The sequence below is a fragment of the Podarcis raffonei genome, chromosome 15, assembly GCF_027172205.1.
Source record: "Podarcis raffonei isolate rPodRaf1 chromosome 15, rPodRaf1.pri, whole genome shotgun sequence".
NCBI lineage: Eukaryota > Metazoa > Chordata > Lepidosauria > Squamata > Lacertidae > Podarcis > Podarcis raffonei.
Window position 1 is genome coordinate 23,192,924 of NC_070616.1, and position 21,487 is coordinate 23,214,410.

At 42.3% G+C, this 21,487-nt stretch overlaps 1 protein-coding gene across 4 annotated transcripts in view; it reads right to left on the bottom strand.

Annotated features, from left to right (window-relative positions):
* Positions 1-2,060: 2,060 nt before the first annotated feature.
* The window catches only part of ARHGEF12 (Rho guanine nucleotide exchange factor 12), an 87,588-nt gene continuing 68,161 nt past the window's right edge, over positions 2,061-21,487 (bottom strand). For all 4 annotated transcript variants that reach the window (XM_053367338.1, XM_053367337.1, XM_053367336.1 and 1 more), the window contains 13 exons: positions 20,923-21,037; positions 19,962-20,062; positions 19,671-19,748; positions 17,818-17,893; positions 17,296-17,463; positions 15,824-15,911; positions 10,889-10,978; positions 10,631-10,707; positions 10,003-10,233; positions 8,881-9,342; positions 7,921-8,228; positions 6,153-6,225; positions 2,061-5,430 (listed from right to left, as the gene is read on the bottom strand). In XM_053367338.1, the coding sequence (XP_053223313.1) occupies positions 5,420-5,430; positions 6,153-6,225; positions 7,921-8,228; positions 8,881-9,342; positions 10,003-10,233; positions 10,631-10,707; positions 10,889-10,978; positions 15,824-15,911; positions 17,296-17,463; positions 17,818-17,893; positions 19,671-19,748; positions 19,962-20,062; positions 20,923-21,037 (1,878 nt within the window). In that variant the 3' untranslated portion in view covers positions 2,061-5,419. The remainder of the gene's footprint in view (positions 5,431-6,152; positions 6,226-7,920; positions 8,229-8,880; positions 9,343-10,002; positions 10,234-10,630; positions 10,708-10,888; positions 10,979-15,823; positions 15,912-17,295; positions 17,464-17,817; positions 17,894-19,670; positions 19,749-19,961; positions 20,063-20,922; positions 21,038-21,487) is intronic.

Sequence of the window (21,487 nt, forward strand, 5' to 3'; positions counted from 1 at the left end):
CAGTAGCAGTAGTAAACTATATTTTTAATGTTGTACACTGCCCCGGGATCTTTAGAAAAAGGATGATATATAAACTGAACGAATTTTACAGTTCACTTTTACAGTTCAGCATGAACAGTTTTGTGCTGAAACACTCCTAGTTTGAAGGATTACACTGAATCTCATGAAACTGGCAGAAGAGTCCTCTGTTTGCAGGGGCGGAGTGTTCTGTGCCTGAGAAGCAAAAAACAAGTCAGAAATGTTGCATTCTTTTGTGACTGTTGCGTGCTCTCTATAAGCTGAGAATAGATCTGATAGCCTCAGATGTCAGAAAGGGAGGTTCTTTATCATGGAATTGCCAAATCAGTGCAGACAGACAGGATCACTGGTCCACTAGGCTATTAGTCTACTCCAGGAGTGTGAACTTGAATCTGCTGGATTCAACAAAATACCATAGTCAAATGTTTGGGTTCCTTTAAGCTTATTTACTGGCATTTGAATGCTTTAATTTTCTATTTCCCAGATTCCAAAAAAACAAACAAACCCAACAAAACCTCTTTTTTAAAATGAGCAATATTTTGTTCCAGAAACATACCACCTTATCAGCTAATTAATAAGAGCTATTTTACAAACATACAATACATCTGGATAATTAGAACAATAAATTCTTTTTTTCTTAAACATTCAAACATGATCAGTTAAAAATACAAGGTATTAAGAGGATTTCTTTTTTTCTCTTTTTGCATTTTGCTTTTCAAATTCCAGATTGTTCCTGTGTTCCTTAAAAGTAAAACCGGTTAAAAGGAGTATATGATTGTATAGTGAACAAATAAAATACATTTTTAGTAGGAAGGAAGTTTAATTCTTAAAGAGCAGTGTAGTGTTCTGGCTGCAGTATCCCTTTTGGAGACCATTGGCTTATCAGCTGGCATCTGGGGACGGAGGGAGGAGGAGGACTGAAGGATCTCTTTGAAATGGGGACAGCAAGGGGTCAAATCCATCCATCAGATGCAAGATACACCAATATTCCAGATGAGAACAACACAAGGAGCAAACACCAACAACTTCCTCTACCTCAAAAGGAGCTTTCTATCAAGTTGGAACATTTATGCTGAGACAACCATGGAAGAGTCCAAGAAGCCAGGGCCACAGCTGTTCTTAAGCTTTGGTTGTCAAGAATCAAGGGTCCCTATTGCCCAGGAATTACCTCCGCCCACTCCCACTCCAGGAATTGGTGACACAAGTACTGTATGCCCGATGTCCGCAAGTGCCACCTAGCAACCCCATTCTTTGCATGTTTAAATGGTAGGTTAACAGCAGGTGGCAGCGTCAAACCAGGCGACTGGGCCCAGGACCGCTGTGCTAAAAACTCTGCACAGAAGACTCAGTACTGTTTCCTCCTCCCTTACTACAGCGTTTACACAGTGAGGTTTGATCTACACACCAAGCAGAATGAGGGGAGGATGAGGAAGCAGAGCCCTGGGATGTGAGTAGCCCGCCTGCTCCTTCCCAGGATTATTTATCTATCCCACCGCTCACAAATCTTTCTCAACTCTGGCAGAAAGTGTTTAAAAAAATGAGTATGTGATATATCTTCTTGCTGAAGTCCAAGGCAAGAATACCATCTTGCTTGTCACAATGAGCGAAAAGACACAGTTTCAGTTTATATCTTTATAAATTATTAACTGCAAATTATTAAAAGCCAAATTATTAACTGCACTGTAATCAGAGTGGGTAAGAGTGGTAGACTCGTAATCTGGAGAACCAGGTTCATGTCTCCGCTCCTCCACATGCAGCTGCTGGGTGACCTTGGGGATAGTCACACTTCTTTGAAGTCTCTCAGCCCCGCTCACCTCACAGAGTGTTTGTTGTGGGGGAGGAAGGGAAAGGAGAATGTTAGCCGCTTTGAGACTCCTTTGGGTAGTGATAAAGCAGGATATCAAATCCAAACTCTTCTTCTTCATCTTCATCATCATCTGTATTGTTGAAGACAAAGTGCCAAACTGGACTGGGGACCATATTTTACAATATTCCACCCACCTACTGTGCAAAGAAAGAATGGTCTGCAAGTTTTAAAAAATAAACTCAACAAGGTACAGGCATAGGTAGTGCCTCGGAGAAAACATTAAAAATATCAACACACGGAGGTGGGGAAGAGAAACTGTCTACCAGGCCCTCAGATGTGGCAGTTAAGAGTTGATTTATCACAAGAATTGGAGTTAATGTTACTAAAAGCAGATAAAAGCAAAAGCACTGCAAACAGAGACGACTGCTTTGGCCCTTCTGTTTTTACTGGAAAATTTGAGTGCTATATAAAGAAATCCCAACTTTCATCTAAAGCTTTGCGCTGCTTGTGCTCTCAGACAGCCCAGAAGGAAGAAAATAAACCCAAAGAAACGAGCAAACAGTCCAGTCTACCACTCTTGGCATTCTACCAACTCATTCTGCTTCATGTGTAGACCAGGTCCAAATGATGCAAAAGCAGGCTGTGCAGGAAGTTGACATCTGGATCGAGGCCTTTGCCTTTTGAATCCCCCACCCCCTGCAATAATCTTCTATAAATCCAGGTTAAACACAAAAAAGTACAGTGGAGCCAACATAATGTTATCTTGTCCATGAAATATTCCATTACTTCTTTTTTCAGCCTGTGGTTTTGTTTTGTTTTTCATTTTGCAAGGGAGGAGGAAAGGAGAGAGAAAAGGCTGTTCCATACTACTGTCCAGTCTAAAGAAGGGAATGTTCACAGCCAGACATGAAGGACAGGAAAGGATTCTTTGGTTGGAATTTTTCATGGCTATTCTAGTATATTTAAAAAAAGGGGGGGGACCACACACACCCAAAACCAATGGGAATCCCCGCAAAGTGCATTTTAGTGTTGACCCTCTTCACAAAAATGGATCTGTGCCTGGGGTCTGTTGTACAGTAGACACGCTAGGGAGTTAAGACATCCCCAGTGATTTTAGGATACTGTGTTGGGAGCAATGGACAATCCCCATTTCTCACCACCTTCTCTTTCTTATAAGCTGAATAATGCCCTTAACAGGAGATTGCACAACATGGCATAAGAACAAGCCTGAAAAACACACAAAACCAAACACCACCAAAAGGACAGGAGCACAGTACTGTTTCACTTCCCTGGGTGGGGGGAATGAGATGGTCACATCCTCTAAGGATGGCTAAGAACTCTTCAGGCTTTGCCACAAAACCTGCATTCGCCTTGCATGCCCTCCTTTCTCAGGTTGATCCTCAGGAGATTTTGGCAACCTGACCCAGAGGCATATTGTAAAGATGCTGAAGCAATATCTTGCCAGACACCTCTGCAGGTCAAATCTATAGTGGAAGTGCTACAGCAGACAATGATCTTGGGACTCCTGCCACAGAATGCAGCGAAGAGACCGGCAACAACAATCTGCAGTGGAAACCTGAACTCTCCACTGCTCAAAAGCTACTCATGCTAGAGAGAGGTCCATGTTGTGAGTGTGATTTCTTGATCGTCCTAGACATGGGCTGTGGAAAGGGAATGTAAAAGTGTTGCTAGCATGATGTTACATAGCTAAGAGGTATAAAAGAGGGGCTATTTAAAATCTGAAAAGGTCCATGTTTATCTTCCATACTCAGGCACACCTAGTTTTCCTAATGCCAAGAGGTGGAAAAATAGAAGTTTTACATGGAAAACAATGTGAAATTATAGAATCAAGCAGTTATGAAATGGGAACAAGCAGATCCACGAGGCACTCAGAACGGCACTGATAAAAGGAAGCTCGTGCAAATATGGAAGGAGACCCTTTGGTTTTGGGGCACTTTCTGCCACTGAAGAGGGATGGCAATCCGTACAACTTGCTTCTGGAAAATCTTATCTCCCCATCTTGACAGACATCAGTTCATGGTTTCAAAATGTTGGCAGTTGGAGGGAAGGGGAGGTTTTTAAAATTTGTCCTTGCACAGCCTGCCCATTTTTAGTACTACTATTCCTTCTGCTAAGGGAAGAAGAGGTTTGTGTTTCGCATGACTGGGAAACAACAAGGGTTTTGATTCTCTGCCATTATAGCTACAGGGAAAATGTGTCTCTGTGTTAATGGAGCAGGCAGTATGACCTTCACGCTGGAAGGAGGGGGAGAAAACAAAAGGAAAAAAAAATTCTCCACACTTCGCAGCACATTCAACATGAGGAACACAAGTTACGGGGATTTCTAGAGTTCGGCACATTTAGATCTGAGTTGTCCAAAAAAAAAAAAAAGCCCAGGATTTGGGAACCTGGTGCAGGGGAAAAACAAAAACAAAGAGCAGCCACTTGCAATGAAAGGAAGAAGCTGCATCCTGAACGGTCTGTCTCATGGAGGTAGCACCCAGCCTTGTACCACTTCCAGTAACCAGTCTGGAATGTCCAGTGTTTTTACGTATGTGCTGTGAGCCTTCAATTTCCATTCTTAGACAGGGTTCAGTTTCAAAACACAAGGATGTCAGAATTCCTATTAGGAAAAATACTGCAGAGCTGCTCCCATGGAGGCTTCTGAGCTAACCAGTGTGATTTCAGAGCACTTTGGCACAAACAGTGCAAAAAACAAAACAAAACCCCACCACCCCAAACCAATCCCATTCTCCCTGCACATGCAATGGCCAACAAAGCACACCTCTGGGTGTCGAACATACCTGGGATTTTACTCAGAAGTACCTGTGGCTAACTCCAGTGGTAGAAGATGCTCAAACCAGGAGTGACTTAGCAGGCACATTCTTTGCCCCACCTCACTGCTTTCAGAGGGAATTCAAAGGCAAGGTAAAAACCCCAAGCCTTTCATCTCCTTGTCAAAGCACCACGTGCCATTGCAAGGAGAGCCCAAAGGCTGCCAACCTTTCCAAGTGCCTGGTTGTGTACAGCGTGGCATACCGTCACTGCACAGGGGGCAGGGGACCATTGCAGGCGAAGCTCTTTTGAGCAGTGGACTGGTTGCTGGCAGAATCCAATCCAGTGAAAAGTCAAGACACGCTCTTACACACAAGCAGCCCTGAATGTGGGTCCAGGAGCATAGGGATGTTGGGGCCTAATAAAATACAAATTAAAGTGTGCTTTCAGTACATGGAATGAAGTCAAATAAATACATTGATTTTTTTTTGTATATGTCTAAATACATTTTTATATATCCTACACCCAAAGCTTTATACATTTGGTTTCTTCTTTTTGTTCCTCTCTTTCCTCTTGTTTGGAATCAAAAAGAATTACTGGTAGCAAAGGAGGAGAAAAAAAATCACCACCTCTCCCTGACAAGCTAGTGCAGAGGCCTAAAAGGAAACCATCCTCCACCCCAACCCCCCCCCCCCCAGTTCCCACTCTGCTGCACTTGGATGGTCCACGGAAAGAGCCCTCATGCTGCAAGAGTCCAGGCAGAAGCCGACAGGTGCCAATGCGAGGCTGATGCTTCCATCCAACCTCCGAGAAGCTTGACTAACTTTTATCTAAAGAGAAAGAAAGAAAGAAGGAAGTAGAACACAGTATTATACAGTAGCAGCCGAGAACTATGGATCTTATGCACAGGTGTTTCTATCGCAGGTGCACAATCCCTGCTCTGGTGCTTTACAGAGATGCATCTCTGCACTAAACAGTTATATGTGAGCCAAAGACAAAACACAAACAATTATTTCCATTTGTCTGCTCCCTGAGGCTGCAAAAAGAACATGAGGTGTTGAGATGGAAGATACATCCACTGTATTAACTAACGCTAATAGAGGAGACGGGTAAAAGTGCCTATAGAATTGTACGCTTCTTAAGAGATCTCATATCTACAAATAGGAGGCTACAAAAATGTCATAAGAATGAACATATCACACTGGCTGGGGCAGGTCAGCTTGTAAATTACGACCATTGGAACATGGAAAAATAACTCTGAAATAAGCTATCAGCAGATCTTCTGTTGGGCCCTTAGAACTATTACATTATTAGTGGACTGAGTGCTGAGCAGCAAGGAAGGGAGCACCTCCTATACCATACAATCCACTAAGAGAAAGGTGCACAATGTCAGCAAACCCAGGTATTGAATTAGAATGTTTTATAGCCAGCAACTTTTCCTGAAAATTCATGAGCTGCAGTGAAAGCTCTAAAAACTTTTGCAAGAAAGATTAACAACTGTTTCCCCTTGTATTTCTGTTTAGAAGGTGCCCAGGGAATGGGGAAAGCATACCTGAGTGCTCATCTGTGGGGGCTGTTCCAGCCAGCCTTTGTTGAAGAAGAGTAGCATAGTTCTCCTCCACTTCCTGGAAGATACAACCCAACACACATTTGATCTGTGGCTCACTTGCAGACAGGCAATCAGATCAGACTCACTGAAACGGTGTCTGCCCAAGTTCTGGAACAGATTCAGTCCTCCATCACTGAGAACTCCAGTGATGAGAGAACCTCTCCTATTCTTTCAAGCTATTACTTGTTTTCTCTCCAGATATGGAAAAGGTCTTGCAGGTTTGGCAGCAGCTGAAAACAGCAGCCCATCAAGGACAGAAGGGCAATGCCTCAGAAGCGAGCAATGCCATTTTTACACCACAGGAACACCACTCATCCCAATTTAGCATCTCTTTGGCATTGGCCTGTCTGCCTTCTGTCTATCTTCCTGAAGCAACTCTCACACAATCATTACTGTGCTAGCAAAACTCTGCACTTTCTAGCATCTTGAAGGTGAAAAGTCACTGAGCACATTTCCCAGATGGAGAAGAGACACAGGAAGACTCTCAAGTCAAATCCCATGTTGCATTTTCACATGTCCACCTCACGCTCCATGAAAATTCCTGTCTTATTCAGAAGGACCACATTCCTAGTAATCTGTGAACAGAGTATCTCAGAGCCACGGTGCAAAGCTGACAAGGAAGGAAGTCTGACTTATAAATACATGTGTACATCCTATGCCTATGCCCATGGCATCACTCACAGGAGCAATCATGTGTCTGGAAAAATGAAACATATTAATTACTCCAACTTATCGATCTGTGGTGCAGCAGGAAGCCAAGCCTAAGTCTGATGAAGCAAAGGCTGAATTCCCTCATCACTGGACTCTATCTTGCAATGTTTTGTCTTTATTCAGGTTGGTGCCAGAATAAAAAAGAGATTGTAGAGAATAAGCCCTTAAACCCTTATTTTATTTATTTCATAATATGTGTACACCGCTTGATTATTTTAAAAAATTAACGTGATTTACAAAGAAAAATTTGCTTCAAATTGGACTCGCACATGATGCACAATACTCTTTGGTTTCTTGGGACTGTTAAAAAGTTGCAAGAGCCATCCAGTTGGTTGTAAGGAACTGGCCTGCCTCTGACAGCATTGCCCTAGTCTTGGTTCCGTCATGTAACAACCAGCCCTTCTTCCCAAGGTGCTGCATTGTCTTCACATCTTTTCCCCTACTTTGATTCCTGTACTTTCATTTCACTGTGGCCAAATCTCTAGCTTGCTAACTTTAGATCTAAAGTGTCCCTGTCTCTCTTTGAGCCTCTAAGATACAGAGAAGTTCTCACCTGAAACTGTGGCTTTTGACACACTCGTTTCAGTAAATGGAAACTGATCTTAGCCTCTAGATTTTCTGCTCCACCCCCCGCCTCCTTGCTGCCTGAGCTTTTGAATGATACCTAACAATACTGGATCCTAAAATCACTCCTTCCCTTCATTCACATTCCCCACATGAAGCCTTCTCTTTCTCCAGGATTACCTTAAGGTTTTCATTTCTTTCCCTTTGAAAAACTCAACTGAACTGAACTCTCCTGGTCGTGGAACTTAGGGTACAAAACTCACCACCAATCTCAATTTGAAAAGCTACAGTGAAAATCAGTGAAGAAAATAAAACACATACAAATCCTCAGCATGCCTTGTTCTCCAGGAAGCATTTTTGTTCCCAATTCCCCACGTTCTACGCATGTTTTTAGAAAAAAGAAATGCAGCCAAATTTACACAAGAACACACTGTACCTTTAAGTGTTCAAGGTTGGCTTCTATCTTCTGGATGTAATGCATTATCAGGGCACAAGACTCCACAGAGAAGGGAGGCCTTAGTACACCTGAGCTGGATTCCTTAGCAGCTTCCCAGTGGGAGGCCATTAATTCCTCTGCAAATGCCAAGCTTCCTCCGTCTGTCCGGGTGTCTTGCAGAGATGGTGGTTGGTGGGTAGAGTCCATTGTGCTGTTGCCTGCAGTGCACTGTAGAACCAGCGAAGTTACCTCCTCATCTGTGGAGCTCTCCTGTACTGTGCCATATCCATCAAGGATCAAATAATTTCCTGTGAAGACAACATCTTAACACTAACGCTTCCAGATAAAGAGCAGCTCATCTAAGATGGCAGCAACAATACTGTATGTGCCTGCCCCTAACACCTGTGCATGCCATGCAAGTATGAAATTGGTGTAACCTTAGCAAAAAATGTCAAGATGCATTCAGTACGTGACTGGACTCAAACCTCTCTGGAGGTTCTTCTCCCTAATCTCAGGTGCTTTGGGTTAAACTGTGGTGAAACAGGAATTCATGGTAAGAAAGCTACCCCATCTCTCCTGTGGCTCCTGACACGAGCCTGGATTTGGGAATATGAACCCTCTGCAGAATTCTTCTGCCAAAGTCAGTATTTGCAGCCAAGAACACATCATTTTAAGTTTTGTGAAGGTAGGTAGAGGTGCTCACACACTTGCCACCTTACAAATTTCTTCCATTCCTTGAATGGTTGATGATGTGGGCCCCCTGCCACCCCTCCAAAAAAGAATTGATGTACTGGGAGGTATCTTCCCACAGGGTTTTTAGGTTAAGGTTATATGCATTCTCACAACCAGTGAGATACAGTGGATGCAAACATCTTCCTTCACAATGATATGTGCCATCAGAACTGACGTTTTAAGAGCTCTGCCCAAATTAAAGCAATATTTCATTTCAGCCTTACTCACCTGAGATCCGCAACTGCACCTCTTCTTCCTCCTTCCTTTCCGCCACTTCACCCTCTGATTGGTTCTCATCGCTGTGGGCTTCACGAGCATCAAAAAAGTGCTCTCCACCATCCTCAGAACCTATCACTTCAGGCTCAGTGGTTGGGGTATCTGGCTTTGTGCTCAAGGGGTCCATTAACTGACTGCTGTTTGACACAGTGTCCCCTGGTTGCATGAATTCACTTGAAGTCCGATGACTGCAACAAGGTCCAAAATTATTTGTTCCCATGCCAGAGGGTGTCCTACTGGCCCCGGAAAGGGATGTCTTGTCATTGTCCGAGTACTGTAGTCCTCTCTGGACACAACTCTCCACTTGGGTCCTCTGACAAATTGTCCTATGCCTGGCAATACGCTGCCAGCCTTCGGAAGACTCCTTCTCAGACATGCCCAGCTGCTCCATTAGCAATTTCTTCAATAAGCCCACTGAAAGGGAACATAAAATCATCACAGATCTTGCAGGTCATCTCCTGCGACTGAAATTAACCTGTGCACATAAATGATATGTTAAAGACTGGTGCTCTTGAGAAGGCACGAACTCAGCAGCCAGCTCCTTTTCTCTTTTTAGAGAAGGTGAAAGATATAAGACATGTCAGGAGACAATAATCTAAAGACTGGCATGTTATCTGAATGCAGCCATGTGCCTCTCTATGTCAAGGAGATAAAGAATTACACAACTTTTAGAAGAGATCTGAAGGCAGCCCAGTATCAGGTTTTTAACACTTGATGTTTCTATTATGTTTTTAGACATGCTGTAAGACAAACTGTATTTAATAATACAATATAATATATAATATTTGTATATTATATTATATTATATTATATTATATTATATTATATTATACCACCAATTCACCAACCTAATGATGGTACCAAAGAACCATTTCATTTTAAAAGGTATTTTACCAAAACACACAACCAGCCAGCACCTAGCTCTTTTCTGTCATATTTGGCGCGCTCTCTCTCTCTCTCTCCCAAAAAGGGTAGGTGATCCTCATTTAGCTCAAGAGGCAATGGGCAGCAGTTGAGTACCATCAAATCCACTATTCACTTACTCGTGGGCCCCACACATCCTCAGCTACTTACAATTTCTTAGTGCATCCAATGCCCATCGGTCTTCCGAACTTTGGAACAAGTGCTCTGGACTTGTGTGGCTGTAGTGCTCAGATGACTCTTTGATCAGCAACTCTGCTGCTGGTTTTTCTCCAAACTGCCTGTCTGCCTCCAGGAGCTCCTCCTCTTCCAGCTTCTCAGACATTGCTGCTGAAGGAGACTGAACCTTCGCCATCAGAGGAGACTCCAGTCCCATATCTTTATCTAACAAACAAACCACCAAAATCAATGCAAACTCAAAACTGCTTAAAATACATTATTTAAATTTCTATCTCTCTTAGCCTATAGCTTTAGGAAGGCTATAACAAAATACAAACATTGCTATTAAACATGCTAAATGCATGCATGCTTCTAGTCCTGGAGATGGGGACAGAAGACAGTAAAGTATAAATAGATACAGTACATTGGGCTATTAAGAGACACAAACCTGGAAGGAATAAATGGACCATGGCTCAAAAGTGACTTTTGTGCCATGTGCACATCTAACACTCGAAACACAATTCACAATAAAGAAAACCTTGGATTTGCCACAAACCATTAAAGGTATAAAGGTAACTCACGTCACAGTGGTGGGACCCAGTACCAAGCATGTAACTTTTACCTGGACTCTGCATGCTGCTATCAGGAGTAGCTTGTTCTTCCTTTAATTTCTGCTGATCTTCCTCCTCATGATCTTCCCTGCAAACCAAAGAGAGAAAACAAATCAACCACATAAAAAGTGGTATCACCACCCACAACTTCTTTTTTTCTTTCTTTCTTCTAGAGCCTGTCCGGTTATAATGTATGGAGTTTGAAAAGCAATACTAAAACCAGAGTGTGTGTGCCTGTGTGTATGTACACAAGCAAACACGCAACTTACTCGCATGGCCCAGATGGCGGAAATGGAATTACGCTTCTACCTCGTCCAACTTTCACTGTTCCTGCCATCCGTGCTATGAGGTCCTGCCACCTGTAGATAAGTAAAAAAAGAACTAGTGTAAAACATGATGCCCAAGACAAAGAAGTGTGCCGAGTTTTAGCAAAACTGCTAACTGATTCTTCCTGCAGTTCTTCCTCACATCTTTCTAATACACAGGGGCAAGAGGTTTCAGTGCTGCTCTCAACTCTTTCAACCTATCATTTCAGTTTGCCCCCGTCGGCTTAAATTTACCTTTGCCAGTTCCTTGCATACATTTCTTTCCTTCTCTTAGGGTTGCTGTGTGAGCAGAAGCAATAAATGACTGTTCAGTATGGAGAGAGGGAAAAACAGCTTAAAAACAAGAAGCCTTGTCTCTGCAATGGCCAAGTAGCTAAGATTGCACAGGGTCTCCGTCACAATCATACAAACCCACGAAAGGAAATTCTTTATTGCTGGAGCACATGCTGCTTTGCTGTACATGTACTCAGTTGTCAAAAAGAAAAAAGTGGCTACTGGATGAGGGCTGAAGGGACCCAGAGCAGAGAGGGAAGCTGATATGAGAAATCCCAGCAGTAGAGCACTGAAAAGGGGGAAATTGGTGACAAAGCACAGCATGTAGCTATTCTGGTTTTCCTAAATGTTTCAGGTATGTGCAATGACAAAAAATGCATAAAAACTAACTGATCCTGCCACATGTATCAGTGGACACCCAGAAACCAAACACCAAAGCCCTAAGAAATGTACAAATGCAGCAATGGGAGAAAGAGAAAGAAAGAAAGAAAGAAAGAAAGAAAGAAAGAAAGAAAGAAAGAAAGAAAGAAGTTAAGAGAAGTCAAGGAAAGGCAACCCCTGGCAAAGGAGAAATAAGTTGTTCTGTCTCACCTTCAGCATCCCATTTACATTTCTTTAAAAAAATAATCTGCTAAGAAACTAACAACCACTGCTTCCATGCTGGCTAAAGAAAAGCTCCACAATGTGCAGCCTGCTTGGAAAATGCAAACTACTTCCAGCAATGTAACATTTTACTGAGAAAAACTAGTCAGATTATTTGGCAACTGATGAATAAAGAGTTTATGCTGAACACCAGAAAACATTGCAACCTATTAAATATGCAGAGAATCACTGCAGAAACTATCCCCAAACATACACCTCTAACTCCTGCACTTAGAACTTAATAGCCCATTTGAGATTCCAAGTAGGTGAACAAAAACACACAGACAAAACTTGTCAGGCTGCTGAGATCTTTAGGTACACAGAAGAAGTCATTTTAATTGCACATTGCCTGTAGGAAAGACAGACTTGCAGATTTCTCTTTCTGCAGCAAACTTTTCAAATTTATAATTAATGCTCCTCACGCCTTTTCAGAACATTTGCAGTGTGCACAGGAAGATGCTGCAGAAGATGCCTTTTAAACTCTAAATCCTCTGTTACAGTCACCAAATATGTCTAGTGTGCAAGAGCAACCACTAAATATACCACTCAGGATTAACTATTGAGTGGGAAGAAACATTATCAATTAGGGAAAGAAATTAAGGCACATCCCAAGACACGCAATACAAAAGGCCCATTTGGGCCTCTTGCATGAATAATTTTAATCTCTGGCATAACCTGTATGACCTCTATCAGGAGAGATGGGGGAGTGCAACCCTGCTGGTCTCCTTGGCAGCTCGACAGTTTTTGACGCCACTGCTCATTGTATTTGTCTGGAATGACTCAGGGAGGCAGGAGTTGGAGGTACTTAATTATAGTGGTTCTACCACTCCTTCATGCAGGGTCACTGAGAGAAAGTGGTACTAGGAGATTGTTGCTTGGCTTCATGGCTTCTGGGCTATGGGAATCCACATGGGTCCATTCTTTGTCCTATGCTATTTAGCATCTATATGAAACCACTGAAAGTTGTCATCTGGGGATTTGGAGCACAATGCGATTGGTATGCAGATGACACACAGCTCTATCTCTCCATCCCATCTGAATCAGGAAAGGCTGTGCAGGTGTTGGACCAAGGTCTGAAGGTAGTGAATGGCTGGATGGAAGCTTATAAACTGAGGCTGAATTCTGGTAAGATGGATGTGATGTAGGTGGGTGGTTCCTGTGCCCGGGAATTAGGTGTACAACCTGTCCTGAGAGAAGATGCACTCCCCCTGAAGGAAGAGCTTCACAGCCTGGCAGTAGCCCTGGATTCCAACTTGTCATTTGTCACTCAAAGTGCCTTCTGTAGCTAGGAAAGCTTAGACGTATTTGCCAGCTGCAGCTTTCCCTAGATCTGGGTAACTTGCCCTCCGTTGTCCATTCTCTGGTGCCTTCCCACTTGGACTACAGTAAACAGTTGTGTGTGGGGCTGCCCTTGAAGACAATCCAATGGGAGCAGCAAGTTTAGAATGCAGCTACTAGGCTGGAAAGTGGGTAGCCTGATGGATGATGTGTCACCAGTTCTGAAAGTACTGCACTGGCTGCAAGTGAATTACTGGGCCAAATTCAATATGTTATTCCTAGCATATAAATCCCTAAATGGCTGGGGACCAAAGTACCAATGTTAGAAACTGAGATATGAAAGCTAGGAGCTAAATGGCACCTTAAACTTAGATTATGGCCACTGCAACAGAATGTCTAGGAACACTTTTTTATAACAAGAATAGAAAGCTGAAAATGAATGAGCTGCTGCTAAAATCTTATGTTCATTTTTCACATGGTCAGTCCTCATATGAAGACTGCAAAATAAATAAATAAATAAAGCCATACTTCTCCTGCCCGCCCCCCTAATATTCTTATGATGGTCCCTTCTCCAGTCTTCAGAGAGTGGCTGGAAGTTGGGAGACTGAAAAAGGTCCTCCTTTTCTTTCAGCAGTGGCAGTTTTAACTTGAAATCTTAGGTGCAGTACTGCACCCAGAGCACAGAAACTACTCACATTAATGAAATTCCCTGTCGCAAAATGTGCCTAGAACAATGGGAGTTTTGAACACTGCAAAATACCTAAAATATTGGGGAAAGTACTAACCATCATCTTGGACCAAATGATCAGCATGCGAGGCTTTGTTGGAGGGTTACTCAGTTGGCAGTGACCCTTGAGAGGAACTTTTTAGCAGCAGTTCCCCACTTGTAGAATGCCCTCCCTAGTGAGATGTGTCTGTTTCCTTCATTACTGACTTTCAGGAGAAAATTTAAAATATTCCTCTTTGCCCAAACATTTGGCAGCTGAAACACACTGTCCTTGGCACCCATGAGATCACTGGTTAAGAATGTTTTTACAAATGTTTTTAAATTGTGTTTAGTAGTAGGGTTTTGTTTTTTGTAATGTTTTGCCACTGCTGCTTCTGCTGCCCTGGGCTTGCCCGGGAGGAAGGGCAAGATAAAAATCAAAGAAATAATAATAAAACAAGTAACATGGGAAAGAAAATTCTGAAAGCAAAGCTGTGGCCTGTTGACATAACTGTTCTGCAATGTTAGTTCCCCCTCCACCTTTGGGATTTGCTTCAAAGGTGTTAATTAGTGGCTGAAAGAGCAGTCCTCTGTGAAAACAGGATTTGAGTCAGGAAAAAGGAGCCTTGTAAATAACAGCCGAGCTATCATCTCTCATGCTACATAGAGGTGAGTTCAGAGACAGAAAGTATGAGAAAGTATTCAATTAGAGAAGCTGGCAGCAACCTCCCACTCACCCACCCCAACCACATTATAGGCTGCATTGTATGGTACTGTTAGGCGGATGGAACATAATTGACATAGCATTCAGCACATGGTGGTGATTTCAGCTACTTAAATTTGCTTCAGGAAATATATTTGATAATAACAGAGTGAGGCTTTTTAAATGCATATAAATATGATCTTGTAAAATTGTACTGTAATATAATGGATTCTTCTGAGAAGATTACAGTAAAATAAGGAGAGAGTATATAATTCAATGAAAGCAAACAACGACCAGGGAATTACCAAAGACGAGGAGCAAAATTTATGAGATGCCCTCAATTTCCCCATGTCTTAAGATAGTATGTATGTATGTATGTATGTATTTAAATCAGTATGGCATAGTCACTTCTGGAATCCCTGACCTTCTAAACAAACTCTTAATTAAAACATCATGCAGAAAGAGGAAATGACAATTTTCTGCTATACAAGACTTGAGGACTATTAAAACAAACAGCAAGAGGTTTGGATCACTGCTAACTCCCTGAAGCTGACAAATTTTCTAAGAGTCTCCCTTCTCTCTCTTAGCTGTAGCAGTTTTAAAGAAAAGGTGAGGACATGCCAAGACTTCAAAATTTCTATAAGCAGCCTAGACCACTTTTGCCCAGAAAAAAGCTGTTCCTTTTAACCTTGCATAATTTACTGCAGGGCACAAAATGCAGCAGAAACAGCAAATTGGGCAGTTTCATCAAGACTTCTAGCTTGAAGATTGTACCCTGCACCCTGCTTTTGAGTCAATTGAGACAGAAGTCCTAGAAGACCACAAAGCAAGAAGATGACATTTATACTAGCTCATTTATATTAGGAAAAAAGAAACAGGTTGTCCAACATTATATCTCACTGAAAGCAAGCATCATATCTCTCTATTTGAATCATTACTAAATGTAACCAGATACAAGGTATTCAACCATCTAAGTTTGGAGGTGTTGCTGACTTAAGCTTACAACCAAGGCCAGCTCTACAGATGGGTAAGCTATGTAGGCTCCAATGCTGTAGACCAGTTGAATCCCTCTAAGTATATGCCCCATTCTTCCTAGCTGGAGAGGAGTTTAGAGCATTAACTCAGAGGCTGTAAAGAGGGGGGAATCAGGAATTCTAAAAACAACTATACTACTTTGAGTGGGAAGCTGCTTCATAGATCTGGAACACAAGAATTATCTCCCTCCTTAGAAAATGATAAGCACACTGCATTGGCGATGACTGCCAAGCTCACTTACACAGTCTTTTCAGAAACCGTCTGTGCCACCAATTCATATATCTGGGCTCCATTCTCTGACATGGAGATGACAAAGAAGGCTTTGTTATCTGGGGGAAAATACAGAACAAGTTAAATCTGATGGCATCTTGTCTTGTTTTGTTTTACCTAGAAATCAGGAGGCATGTACTGTAGCTAGGGCTGGGGAGGAGAACTCACACAAAGAACTGTATGGGGAAATGTGTATGCGTCCTATGGGGCGAATGAAGGCTTTCGCTGAAGCCTGGAGAGCGAGAGGCGTCGGTGCGCACTGACCCCTCTCGCTCTCCAGGCTTCAGGAAGCTATCCACAAGCCTTGCACGCCGGGTGGGAGGTCCCGCCGGGCTCGCAAGGTTTGCGGGCGGGAGCCTGCAGCCCGAAGCACGGGGCGCGCTGTGGAGCACGCCCCGTGCTTCGGGCAGATGTCCGCAAGCCTTGCACGCCCGGCGGGAGGTCCCGCCGGGCACGCAAGGCTTGCAGGCGGCAGCCTGTTCGGGTGGCAGCCAGCACCGCAGCTGGTGGGGGGGAAATATATATTTTTTAATTTCCCCCCAAAACAACTAGGTGTGTCCTATGGGCCAGTGCACCTTATAGGACGAAAAATATGGTATTACTGGAGTGTCTGCTCTGTTGAAATCTGCAGGCTGGTTATACACTGAGTGCATACTGGTGTTTAATCCAACTATGTTATTTCCAACAAAAACAATAAGACCATAGTGTCGTCTGGCCATACTGTCCAAAACAATACATTTGAACAGAGACTTTTCCTCCTGGTATGAACAAAGCAGACACACTCTAAACCAACTGATGAACAATAATAAGCACATATAAGTTGCAGTCATGCACCCTAAATTAATGCAATTAACAAGCAAATCTAGGACCCAAGGGTGTCAAGTTTCTAGAAAGTATGGTAAACTGGACAGAAACTTGGGCTTGCACCTGGAAGAATGAGCTTCAAGTCTGATATTTACCATGGATTCATTATGTGGCCTTGGAAAATAATAAACAGGGAATACCAGTGACCTACTCACATCATTACTGTGAGGACAGAAAACTAAAGGTATGCTTTGGGAAGTAAATGTCGGCGCTACCTAAATGATACAACACAGTAGATGTAGCTAACAGCAAAGCTGTTCCAAGCTTAGGCAGGCATACTTCGGCAAAGTTTCAAAAGCAGACTGAGATAACATTAGGCTCATCCCAACAGACACAACCTTGCTTCAAGGCACTGATTGTGGGGAACACGGAGAGGGGGGAAACATTCTCATACAATTTCCCTGCGCCGTTCAGGCTTGATCCAGTTACAAGGATGCATAAGCAGACTGTAATCAGATCTGCAGCTCTAGTTCAGTGTAGACTCATTTTTTCCACCTGAGCAATGGCTCTGTTAGACAAAACTATCTTCCTGAAACCATCTTTCTTCTGCCACCATCTGGCCCTCGGAGCTGCACTAACCTGTGGCCACCTGGCGAACCAGCACCGTATTCAGTTTGATGACAGGGCTGAATATATGCTTGCACTCTGCAGCAGAAGCCAGGATCTTGCTGTGACATCTCAGCACCAGTCTATCATCTTGTTTCTGTAAAAGCACCAGAATATCCTCCAACAGCAGCGTGTAGAGATCTGCAGTGGGTTATAAGGGCAGTCAGGAATGGGTTACTGATCACTCTCTGTGGCACATAGATGGCAAACTCACGCAAAGACAATAATCAGCAGTGTGCTCTCTCAGCAAGGCATGCAAATAATTCACCTTGGAACTACAGAGGGGATTGAATCATCTTGCATATCACTGCTGTGTCCTTGCATAATCTTAATGATCCTCCAACCCATTCCAAAATGCCCAGAAATAGCTTAATCAGCTTCAAGAAACCTACATACATTATTGTTAGTAGCTAACTTGTGCAGGTGCACCTCCTAATTTCCCCCTTCTACTTAAAAATCTCACAAAAAGCCTGTCAACATGATATACATGATTACCAATTGTCTTGTCCCGATTCACCTTCCACGTCAGAGGCCCTTCATGGATCATCTTCTTCTTGGTTAAATCCAAATTCTGTCAACATAATACAGAGCAAAAAAGCACCATTCACAGGAGGTTCACCAATACTGACTGGAGGACTCCATAGTGGAAATCTTTCAGACTATGACAGTTGAACATTAATAGTGTGAAAACGAAAAGCAGTACCTAATTAAAAGGCTGGAGGGGCCAATATCACCTTAAGTATAGTCCCAAGCAACTCAAAACCCGGGGCACCTCAAAGATTATTCAGATAAATTGTAACAAGAGCCTTCATGAGCTAGAGTTCACTTTGCCAGATGCAGGACTTCTTGAATATTTTGATATCAGATAGTTAACATTTAGAATTCCTATGCCTACCTATCAAATTCTAGTATAACTACTGGAGTGGAAAGGTTTCCTTAGTCTGTACAAAGGCTCCATTCACCAAAAATGACAAACCATGACTTTCAGTTACAGAAGCAGTTGCAACCACTGGGCTTCCACATTTCCTCCTTCCACTACATTACATGAAGGGAGCTTTTGCTTCTACCTTATGGAAAACCATAATTTGTTCTTTTGGCCACATGCAGCAAACTATGGTTTGTCATAAACTAGAAGTATTGTATAAGTTTCTAATCTTCTCCCTTTATGCCCAAAGAGGGGAGGGTAGGACATGAACCCAAGGCTCTGCTCTAGTCATTTTCATAACAAACAAAGGATAGTCAGTAGAACCATCTATTTCGGGGCCCTATCATCTTTCCTCATATCACAAATCTGCAAATTAAACTGCTGATTCACCAAACTTCCATAGCCCACCTTTGGTCCTATGAATATGACAGACTATAAATCAAAAGCATGAAAATGAACCAACAGGGGTTACAAATATATGGGTACTTGCAAGGTCATGTAAGTTCTCAATGCCTGTCACGCACCTGAAAGTTTCCAATACTGAGACGTTATGCATGTAAAATAGAATTTTTATGAGCCCTTCCTTTCTGACCTTTCAAGCACTGCCATCACAAACTTAACATTTCATGATCACCTTACATTCTTTATATCACAGTTTACAGTTTGTAGTACTTTTCTGGTAGAATTTTAAACTTCGTGGTATTACAAAGCTACTGAATGATAGACTCTGAATTTCATGACATGCATGAACCTTAGTAATTCTGAGATTCTTAGAAATGCACAATTAAAGAAACATATTCCAGGAGAGTACTTCTAGGAATTTTTATAACATGCCTGCACATGTATATCCCATAGTGCAAGTCAGCTGACTGGCTTAAAAGTTATTTAATTCATTAAAGTGTTTTTATGGGTTAGAAAAAGGCACTTGATCAGATGAAACTTCATGCCTTTATTTTTGTCAATACAATGCATAGCAAAACCTAACAGATCTCTGTGTTTTAACTGGTGGGCCTTGTAGCATTGACAATATTAAATCAATAAATCAGGTAATAAATGTCAAAAACCAACTATTGTCAGCTAACACGAAAACTCTATGCTCATTTGGAAAGAAAGGTGGGTTAGAAATTTAATAATAAATAAATAACATAATGAAATAAAATATGGAAGTCTAATAGAGCTTACAAAATGAGGAGCAGCAAGAAGCTGAAAGTCTAAAGACTTTAAAGGAGAAAAACAATAGTAAGTAATAACTCCAGGGAATATGCAGCTTCATGCAAGATGCGAGCACCACCACCAGTACATTCCATAGCTTACAAATATTCTATGTGGTGACACTGGAGGTGGAGCTGGTGGCAAAAGGATCTAAGAATATATTAAAAGCTGATGGAATTGACAGTGCTTGTCTCACAATGTTTCCACTCACCCTGAATTCATCCAGCATAGGGCCCTCCAACTGCTTCAAGTAGGACAAATCAAGACGGCGCTGGTAGTCTTCCAAATGCTATACATGAAAGAGAAAATTAAGCCAATTACATTGGCGTGACTAAATGGCTGCATCCAGGCAACAGCACTTGATCTCAATTTGGGATCCCTTTAGGAAGACAGTTGCACATGTTATCTCCATCCTCTTGCTATGGATGTTACACACCACGGCAGCACCTCTCACTCTTATCTTCTCCAGACCCAGACCCATGGACCTCCTCCTTCCTCTCACCTGCTTATTTTCTGCTTCTTTGACAGCTTGGTTCACATAATTGAGGATCTGCCGACAGTGATCTGCTGCTTTCTTCACTTTCTCTTTCTCCCCAGGTTGTTCTAGAAATGAAACAGTGATCAAGACAGTTGTCTCCAGAGAATAGCCCACAAGCGTACTTGTAGAAGTTGTCACATTCTACTTGACTCAATTAGCAATACAAAAAAGAGAGCATTATGCCGAGTGTGTATATAATATTCTCTGATTACTATGCCTCCTTCTCATGTTACAACTTAAAAGATCTAGAAGTGTGACAAAAAGTCACTGCTGTGTTTCCTAACATATCATTAGCACACGTCATGTACATTGTTGGCGTCAAATGAGAGCTGTATACTGTATAGCTCACTCTCAAGAATCTCAACCCTGCTATTAGGACAAGCTGTGAACAACACACATCATCTGTTGTTGGCATGAGAAAAGGAGTGCGTCTCTGGGGGTGAAGTCAAATGTTAAGTTCTGAAGCCTCTCTCATGAATGAGTATAGCTGCAAGGTAGCAGAGCCCCCATAAAAGTATTACATAGTATTACACAGATGCACTTTTAACCAAAATTTAGCAAGGTTCTGTTGCATGCATGCTACAGCAATTAAGAATATAGAAAGGCAGCAACAGCAATGACAAAACAAAGCACTCAGAGTTCTTCCATCCAGAGTAAACTCAAGGGGATGCTTTACAATTATTTCAGCAGAATTTAATAATTTTTGCATTACATTTTTGTTGACCAAGGGAAAGTAGTTTACCTCACCAATTCAGAGAAAGACATTTGGCACTTGAAAGAGGAAACGTGGCAATACGTTAGGGGCAGGGACTGACGGTACTGAATAGAGTGAGTCATGGATGTCAGATTCCTTTTGAAACCCAAATTGTTCTTTTGCAACTGCTGAAGTCCCAACCACTCACTAATTGAAAGAGCTTTACGGTACCTGTGTACTTTGCAATGTTATCCAGCAGAAGGGGATATTTGGTCAGCCTCTGCATCTCAGTGGGAATTATATCTTTCAGCTGCAGTCGGCGACAGAGTGGATTGCTCTCAGCATCCTAAATTTAAACAGCATAATAACAACATTTGTCATTTTTATTAAGGCCATAATTACCTGAATGTGTACTGTCTATTCATCATATAAATGTCTTGCTGGCTCACATTTTTGGCAATTAAATACAAGTCAAGGAACGCTAAGATTTATCAGACAGACAACACAGCCCTGTTGTACTGGGCAATTATATAGAGGAAAGGCTCATCACAAAAACTGGCGGTGGCTTCCTTCCCTCATTACTTCATATGGACCTGATATCATCAGCAATCAATCTCAGTCACCTACTTAAAGAGGAGCCGTCTTAGTCTTTAGTGCCATGGAGAAAATGCACTACACATTTTTCAGAATTCCCACTGCTTCCAAATTGCCAGACATTCCAACCAATGTGAAAAGGCTTTTCCTCAGTAATGGATGGCATAAATCCCACCACATCTCCCCTCATTGCTCAACAAGG